At 37.9% G+C, this 9,449-nt stretch overlaps 1 protein-coding gene across 1 annotated transcript; it reads right to left on the reverse strand.

The window, feature by feature from the left end:
• Window positions 1-243: 243 nt before the first annotated feature.
• Window positions 244-2,336, reverse strand: LOC138891610 (uncharacterized). Its single transcript, XM_070175206.1, has 7 exons — window positions 2,135-2,336; window positions 1,917-1,978; window positions 1,708-1,803; window positions 1,303-1,458; window positions 1,050-1,156; window positions 925-934; window positions 244-831 (listed from the first exon to the last, which is right to left on the reverse strand). The coding sequence occupies exons 1-7, from the start codon at window positions 2,334-2,336 to the stop codon at window positions 244-246; spliced, it is 1,221 nt and encodes a 406-aa protein (XP_070031307.1).
• Between the last annotated feature and the right edge of the window lie 7,113 nt (window positions 2,337-9,449).

Genomic DNA, 9,449 nt, shown 5'->3' on the forward strand with positions numbered 1-9,449 from the left:
CTTCAAGGGCACCTTATAGCGTGCAAGCACAACTGTGAGAATGAAGCCATAGGGAATGGCATGAGCCTTGGAGCCATATAGCCCTATCAAAAAGCTGGACTATAAATCCAGGCCAGTTAATCTGCCTCCCACTATCTAAGCATTCCATCAAAACCAAGTCCATAAAGTTAGCAATGTGCCTCATTTCCTGCCTAGGCAGAGCACACTTGTTGATAAATTCAAATAGCACCTTGTGGGGTGGCTTCATTTTACTCTTATACACAGCCTTGGAGGAGAAAAATTATGATCTATGCCATGCTCATCACAAAATTCGGTAAATTTAGCATTTTCAAATTCAATGCCATGATCAGACCTAATTGATGCAAGTTGATTACCTAGTTGTTTTTGAGTTTTTCTAACAAAAGAAATGAACATGCTAAATGCTTCATCTTTAGATGTTAAAAGCAATGTCCAAGTAAACATAGAGTAATCATCAATAAGCACCATCACATATCTTTTACCACCTCTACTTAATGTTCTCATTGGACCACATAGATCCTTATGGACCAGTTCCATCGCCCCGGTGGTACTTACTACTTTCTTACATTTAAAAGAGGATCTTACCTGCTTCCCCCTTGGACAAGACTCACAAACTTTGTCTTCCTTAAACTTGATGTTAGGCAGCCCTATCACCAGATCCTTGGAGACTAATTTGTTGAGTTGACTCAGACTTGCATGTCCAAGTCCCTTGTTCCAAAGGAGAGGATCATTGTCCAACACACTTAAACAAGTGAGTTTATTTTCTGAGAGTGTGGACAAATCTACAATATATATATTGTTCACTCTTTTTCCCTACAAAACAATCTTGTCAGTGATAAGATTAATTACAAAACATTTGGTAGAGGTGAATGTTATCAAGTTACCTCTATCACATAGTTGTGATACACTGATTAGACTGTATTATAGGCCATCTATCAAGTAGACATTCTCAATAGAATGAGAATCAGTCTTACCTACCTTTCCAACCCCAATGATCTCACACTTCTTCCCATTTCCAAAGGAGACATTACCTCCTTTGAGGTCCCCAAGTGAAAAGGAACTGGTTCTTGCTTCCTGTCATATGCTTTGAGTAGCCACTATCCATGTACCATATTTGGCTGCTCCCCTTCACTTGGACCTGCAAAAGGAAATCAGGGGTTAGTATTAGGAGTCCAAACTAGTTTGGGTCCCTTTCTATCGGAAAAAGGATGAATTAGATTCTTTTAAGCCCAGCTTGGTAGCCTATTCTTCCCCTTGAACAAATTCTTTGTTCTTTTTGCTTGCCTTTTCTTTTGTATTGCATTCACTTTTATAGTGACCTGTTTTACCACAGTGAGTACAAATCTTATTCTCAGGAAATGTAAGGTACTTACTTTTGGGATCCCATTTAGGTGGCATATTCCCAAAGTCAAGTCCTCTTCTGTTGCTACTATGATGTTCCTGTAGCCATGAAAGTGCATAGGAGGACCTGTTCCATTTACAAGTTCTGTGTAGTTCATGCTTGACTTTGCCTAGATCCTCTCTCAAAATTCTAACGTGCTCATCATTCTTGTACAACTCATCTTTTAGTTTACCTACATTTTCTTCTAGAGTGAGTTGTGTGCAATCAATTGTCTTCTTACTTGTTCCTAATTTTAGTTTTAGGTTTTCAGATCTAAGTTCTAGGACATTTGATTCAAATGCCTGAACCTGGTTCTTTAATGCAGTATTTTCACTTATAGTCTCAATAACCCTAAGTTCCAGATTCTTACACTTTGCTTTCCAAACCACACGTTCCTTAGACAACTGTTCGTTTTCATTATTTACGTCCTCAGATTCATCAATGAAATCTAAAAGTAATTCAGATAGCATTTTTGAGACAAAAATTTAATCTTGTCTTTGAGATGAATTACACTTACCTCAGATTCCTCATCAGATTCTTCAATGGCCATAAGTGCTTGTTCATATCCATCTTCATCATCTGAGATTTCTCCTTAAGCAGCAACCATAGCCTTTGTTGATCCTTTGTTCTTCTTGGGTTGAACCTGTTCCTTCTTCCTGTTTCTTCGTTCAGCTATTTCCTTCTTCCATTCAATTTCCCATTGAGGGCAGTTCTTGATGTGGTGATCAGTATTACCACACTTGTAGCATCCCTCATTGGTTTGACTTTCAAGAGCCTTTGGTTTGTTGCAGCTTCCACTTCTTAAAGGATTCTTTCCTCTCTTTAGATACTTTTTGAAGTCCTTTGTGATCATATCCATTTCATCATCTTCTAGATCAGAACCTTCAGCGATTCTGAGTGACAGGCTCCTTTCCTTCTTGGGTACATCCATCTTCATGGTTTGTCTTCTAAGTTCATAAGTAGTGAGATTTCCAATTAGCTCATCCAACCTAAGAGTGGCAATGTTTTTTTATTCCTGAATGGCAGTGATTTTGCTCTCCCAAGTAACTGGCAGAACCCTTGTCAAAATCTTCTCAACTCTGTCTTCTTCAGAAATAATCCTTCCAAGAGACTTAAGTTCATTTGTCAGTGTGGTGAACCTTTTATACATATCTTGGATGGTTTCCCCTTCCTTCATGGTGAAATTCTCATATTGAGAATATAGTAGTGTTCCTCTAGACCTCTTCACTTAAGGTGTTCCTTCATGGGCCACTTGCAAAGTGTCCCAGATTTCCTTCGTAGTGGTACCACTTTGGATTCTACTGTACTCATCTGGGCCGAGTCCACAAACACGCCAGTTCTTGGCTTTAGCATTCTTCTCTCATTTCCTCAAGTCGTTAGTAGTGTAGTCAGCTCTTGTCTTTGGCACCTCTTCTCCTTCGGCATTTATCTTTATGGTAGCTAGTGGACCATCTGTGACAATGTCCCATAGCTCATAATCTTCTCCTATGATGTGATCTCTCATCCTGTTTTTCCACCAAGAGTAATACTGGTCGTTGAAGAGTGGTGGCCTAGCAGTGGATTGCCCTTTCCAGTTTCCAGGTGGTGCACTCATCTTGATCTTCTCCTAGGGTGTTAGCCTCTTCAAGGATAACCCGCTCTGATACCAATTGATGTTTTAACTTTAATGCCATACAAGAGGGGGGTGATTTGTGCGGTGTCTAATATTTCGCGTGCATAGATTATAGAGGGACATGGTTCTTCAATGTGTTCCTTATACTACTGTTGCGAAATAATAAATGCATAAATTAAAGAACACAAGGATTGTTATGTGGAAAATACCCGGCTCAAAAGATGAAAAAACCACGACCTACTTCCTAGTAGGATTTTCCCAAAACTCTTCACTAATCACTGAGCAAAAAACTGCATTTACAAAACACTTTGGTAAACCTAGGATTAACTCTGATCCCGTTGTGGCACACAACCTCTAACTATTGCGACAACTTCAAGTTAACTCTAACTTGAATACTCTGAGTACCTATTACAATTGCCTCTAGATAAAGCTGAAAGGTACAATATGAAAACACCTACTACAATTGAACTAGAATAAAAGACAGACACTTGGAGCTAGTTCTTCTATCTGGTTCATGTAGCTTCAGGTTCACACACTTGAATCACACACGAACTGCTTGCAAAATGCCTTGCTATTTTGATCTCAATTCACGCTTAACTTCTGCTTTTGTGTTTAACCTGTAGAATGAGAACATCCTTCAATTTATAGAGTTAGTAGAGTAAAAATAACTTTAGTTCTAATGCTACTCTTCCTTGGTGGAAGAGTTCTAGTTGATCTCAACCTCTAACTCTTTCCTTTATCTTGGATAGTGTTCTATTTGATTAATGAGTCCTTCTCCTTATCAATTATGCAACCCTTTTCGATCAGGATATATTAATTAGACCAAGTTAAGTTTATCTCTTTCACGTGCATCCCATATGCTTGAATCTGCCCATGTCTATGCACACAAGGGGTGGACTCGGTTCATGCCTGAGCTTCCTTTGTCAATCTTCAAAACTAACCTTCACTTAGGCCAACAATACTCCTATTCAACTGGATGGCCACCACTAATACCTGCCTCAGAACTTGCACAAAAATATGCAGAAGTGTAGTATGAGTACAAAATCACGGTGCTCAGCAAGTATTAAGTCTAACCTAGAAGAAGCAGTAGCGAGGGGTCAACACTGACACTTACTAACAGTTCAATAAACAAGTAGAAACATTAATAAGATAAAACATAAGGCATGATATGAACTAATCAATGTTTAATAAAAATTACTGCATAAGTCTAGGACGCATATACATGCTCATGATCCACTCTCAATACCTCATAGCATAAATCCATCTGCCTGACACTGGTCAAGTGTCCAAACAAAGCACCAATTTGGGTATTTGCACTCACAAGGCCCAAAGAAACATGGGTAATCAACTGACTCCAGAGAGACGAATCCATATCCAAGCGCGATTACGACGTACAATCGGGGTCCAATCACGATACCATCAATAATCAATATCCATATTCGCTCTCAATTTCCTTAGTGCCAAAATGCTCATTTTTTCTCAATATCTAACTCTCCAACTCATGCATATGCATATGAGATAATATAATCAAAGCTCACCGGGATTGTCCCCTAAAATGCAATAAAACACTCACCTCAGTTGAGTATGACAGAATATTTAACAAAGGTGCCATTAATGAAGACCCCCCATTGAGTGATCCTAGTGAATATAAGAGGTTGGTGCAATGACCGGACGAGACATATCATCTGGAGTACTGCAGGTATTGAGTCAATACATGCATGCTCCAAAGAAATCACACATGGAGGCTGCTATGAAGTTTGTTAGAATTTTGAAGACATCACCAGGTCTAGGGCTTCTAATGCCAGCTAAATAAGCAAAACGGTTGTAGGCCTTTTGTGATTCAGATTGGGGATTTTGTTTGACCAAAAGAACTATCACATGTTGTCTTATGAAGTTTGGTAAAGTTATAGTATCAAGGAGGTCAATAAAAGCAAGAAAATGTGGCCAGAAGTTCAATTGAAGCTGAATTTAGAAGTATGGCATAATGTGTAGCTGAAGTCACATGGCTGATAGGTCTGTTTAAAGAGCTTGAAATCGAACTACATCAACATGCCAATTTGTTTTGTGACATCAAAGTTGCTATCCAAATAGTGACAAATTCTATATTTCATGAAAGAACTAAACACATAAATATAGACTGTCATTTTGTGAGAGAAAAACTAAGCCAGAAATGATCACATCATCTTTCAACAAGAGACCAGTTGGACAGGTCTACCAACAAAGAGTATTGGTAAAGCATAACATGAGTTCTTATTAAGTCAGCTTGGAGTTGAGAATATATTCAAAGCATTAGCTTGAGGGGGGAGTGTTGGAAGCATAACAAGCTGGTGTGGCAAGGGTTGTTAGTTAGTTATTTATGTTAAAGATACCCTTAGCCGGTTAATTTTACTTCATTCATTAGAATCAACCGGTGTATATAAATAGTGGTTGTACATCTTATTCGATAAATTGAATAATTAAGACTCGGTTAGATTTCTCTCTAAGTTTCTTCTGCCAATCTTTCTCTTTCTCTTCAAAATCTTCTTCCTCCTTACATCTGATTAATTTGATAGCACAGAAATATCCATATATGTCATTCTCAATTAAAAAATCGATATATTTGGAATGGATGAAAAAAATATAAAAATTGGACAAAGATATGACACGTGGTAATAAAAGGAGGTTTAATAACTTGTAACTTTATTAGTCAAAAATCTTATTAAACCGTTAAAATTAAAGTTGTTTGGTGACTCGTAATGCTTCTATCCTCACTTTTGAAAAGTCTTGAACTAGTTGTGCCGTCATGCAACCTAGCTAGTCCCACATTTTGTCACGACCCCAAATTCTCTCAGTAAGAAGTCGTGATGGCATATAGTCTCTAAAACTAGGTAAGCCTATCAACCTGCAAAAAAAAATTGAAATAACAACTTAAAATATCAAAACTATAAGAACTGCATAAATAAAATCTGTATCTCAAAATGTAAAACTCCCAAAATCTGGTGAAATATAAGTCACAAACTCTAAATATAGTGCTCAAAAATACTATACATCATTGTCTATAAAACTGTAATGAAATAAGGAAGAATATGATAGAAGGGGACTCCGAGGCCTGCAGACGCGGGCAGGTGTACCTTGAAATCTCCAAAAGCAAGCTTAGGATGCTAGTACCGCGACTGATAAGATGTACCTGGATCTGCACAAAATATGTGCAGAAGCGTAGTATGAGTACACAACAAAGGTACCCAGTAAGTGCCAAGCCTAACCTCGGTAGAGTAGTGATGAGGTTAGGTCAAGACCCTACTGAAGATAATAAGAAGCAAGACAGAATACATAACGATAAAATTATAATGACAAATAAAGTGAAACAATAAAGAATCTCCGGAAAGTTAACAACACGGAATGAAGGCAGTTAATACAACACAAAAGGAAAACAAGGATTTTACATGTTAGGAAACAACAACTAAAACAAATACAATAAATAGAGAAAGATCAACAGGGGGCCCTACCGAGGTACCGCCTTGTAGTCCCAAATCATAAAAGTAACTCATTGTCTTTCCTTATATCACTGTAGGAGCCTTTACATTTAGTTTTGAAAATTATTTTTGCCGAAATAGCACCCACGTGTTAGCCCTCCTTATCACACCACATGGCTTCTAGTAGTTCCCCTACTAGCCACGCGTATCAAGCACACCTTATATCACCGCATGTGTTTCAATACCTAGATCTTATACCACCGCATGAGTATCAATAATAATAACCTCACGACAGAAACCTCGTGCAAATAGTAACAACAACACGACAGAAACCTCATGCAAAGAACCAAACAATCATCTCAGCAATAAAACGAATGCCAAAACATAACAACTCAATAAAATGATATTTGACAACTTAAACTTTGCCTCAATAGAAACCACGGCATTTGCCTCAATAGAAACCAAACTCAATAGCAAGATATTTCAAGGATAGCAAATTTCAAGTAAAGAATCCCATAGTTAAATAATGAATACGAAATTAAGAAAGCAAGTATTTCAGCTAAACATGTAGTACAAGATGCAAGTAAGAGATAAGACAAGTATACATGTGAAATTAGACTAAATATGGTGGCTATAACATGCTAAAGTAACTCAATTAAAGCATGAAAAAGAAACTAGGTAGCTAAAACCGAAATCTCAATATTTAGTCCGTGTACGCACTCATCACCTTGCGGACATAACCTCCACATATCACAATTGTCACAAAAATACCAAATCCTAAGGAAAATTTCCCCCACACAAGGTTAGACAAGTCACTTACATCAAACCACGCTAAATCAATCAATTAGAAGGTCTTTCCCTCGATTTTCCAACTCCGAACGGCTCGAATCTAGCCAAAAAGATTTCATACTATAAATATAACTATAGGAAGCTAATTTAAATAATGAAATTATGATATTTGCGAAGAATAGAAAAATCGTCCCAAAAAGTCAACCCGGACCCACGGCTCGAAACCCAACTAAAATTATAAAAATCGAACACCCATTCGATATCGAGTTCAACCATACAAGGATTATTCAAATCTGATCTCATTTCGCCTTTTAAAACTCAAAAACTTTAGCCTAAGAAGTTCGATAATATTTTCCCAATTTTCAACTCAAATCCCTAATTACATGATAACATCAATGATGTATTAGTATAATTTAACCAAATTTGAGTCAAGAATTCTTACCCAATAATTCCTCTAACAATCCCTCGAATTTTTGCCTCAAACCGAGCTCCCAAAATTCCAAAATGAAATATGAACCAAACCCTCGAATTCTTCCTTTTTCTGCCTAGTGAATCCGTATCTACGGTCACTTAGTCGCATCTGCGACGCCGTATCTGCGGAAAAACTATCACAGCTTAAGTACCAGAGTTTCTCTTCTGCGAATAAAAGCTCACATCTGCAAGCCCGCTTTTGTGGAGTAACGACCGCATCTGCGGTCACGCCCAAGGGTGCTTTCCCCAAATTTTGCTTCTGCGAAGGCAGCCTCAGTATCCGCGAGTCCGTTTCTGTGAACAAATGATCACACCTGCAATCTCAGCTTGGCTAGGACAAATTCGCTTCTGCGAACAATGGCTCGTATTAGCGAGTCCGCACCTGCGACTAGTCCCTCCGCAGGTGTGAAGACACCACAATTAGCCTAGCTTCACTAGATTCACACAAGTTCAATCTCGTTACGGATTCGATCCGAATCACACCCGGGGTCGCGGGGACCCCGTCTGAGTATATAACCTAGGTCTAAGAAACATAATGGACCTACTCGAGGCCAAAAATCACATCAAACAACACAAATTCTATGAATCACAACCCAATTTCAAGCATAGGAACTATGAACTTTTGAATTCCGAAACCCACGCCGATTCATACCAAAACAAGTCTGATTGACACCAAATTTTGCACACAAGCCATAAATGGCATTACAGACCCATTCCAACTTTCTGATATCAATAAAGTCAACTCTCGGTCAAACATTCCAAATTTCTCCAATTTCCATCGCCAAACTACGCTGAAACGACCTACGGACCTCCCAACCAATATCCGGGCACGCTCCTAAGACCAAAATTACCATACAGAGATATTGGATCCATCAAAACTCCATTAAGGGGTCGTCTTCACATAAGTCAAACTATGGTCAACTCCTGCGACATAACCTTTTAACTTATGGACTATGTGTCCCCTTTCACTCCGAAACTTACCCGAAACCAAAACCAAACACCCCCGCGAGTCACGTAACCTCAATACAACATAGAGGAAGCATAAATTAGGAGATCAAGGCTAATATACTCAAAATGGTCGGCTGAGCCATTACACATTTTCATTAGCTAAAGTTGACGGGGTGAAAAATATAATTTTCTCATTACTTCCTTAATTAAGTAGGTTCAATTCCATATTTTTGAGATGTTAAAAATTTACCCGCTTCGAGTATTTAAACTCAGTCAATAAGCAAATAACATATGCCACTTTATTTAACTATAATTATCGATACTTAACTATAACACATGATCGTAACTAATACTAATATTAAAATACTTAATATAGTCTATGCTATTTACTGTATCATTGGCCATTATCAATAACTTATTCCGAAATTTCACAAAAATTATGCCGAAACTACTTTATCCCTGAACTCTATTTCTTGACAGCATTATTTCCCGCAGGAGATTTAAATTATACAAAGTCATGCCATCAAATCAATACAAGTTTTCACCATTGAACACCATTTATTATTCTGCATCGAATTTAACTTAGCAATAAAACGTACAATTTGCTATCATAACCTATGCCTCTCAAGTCTGAGAGTGCAAGACTAATTGAGCAACATACTAGTAAAAGAAGAGGAACCTTCGTGGTTAGTTCTCTTAGTCTAACTTTAAGTACATATATTGTTGTTTCGGAATTATGCTTTACGCTCGAAGAAGATCGGAAATAATCAGTATTTCG

This window comes from Nicotiana tomentosiformis, chromosome 1 (genome assembly GCF_000390325.3).
Source record: "Nicotiana tomentosiformis chromosome 1, ASM39032v3, whole genome shotgun sequence".
Classification (NCBI taxonomy): domain Eukaryota; kingdom Viridiplantae; phylum Streptophyta; class Magnoliopsida; order Solanales; family Solanaceae; genus Nicotiana; species Nicotiana tomentosiformis.

Coding starts and splice junctions, on each gene's coding strand:
- LOC138891610 (XM_070175206.1), bottom strand. CDS start 2,336: ATGAAGATGGATGTACCCAAGAAGGAAAGGAGCCTGTCACTCAGAATC. Junction 1,804..1,916: donor AATCTGATGAGGAATCTGAG/GTAAGTGTAATT, acceptor GAAAACGAACAG/TTGTCTAAGGAACGTGTGGT. Junction 1,157..1,302: donor AATGCAATACAAAAGAAAAG/GCAAGCAAAAAG, acceptor TTCCTTTTGCAG/GTCCAAGTGAAGGGGAGCAG.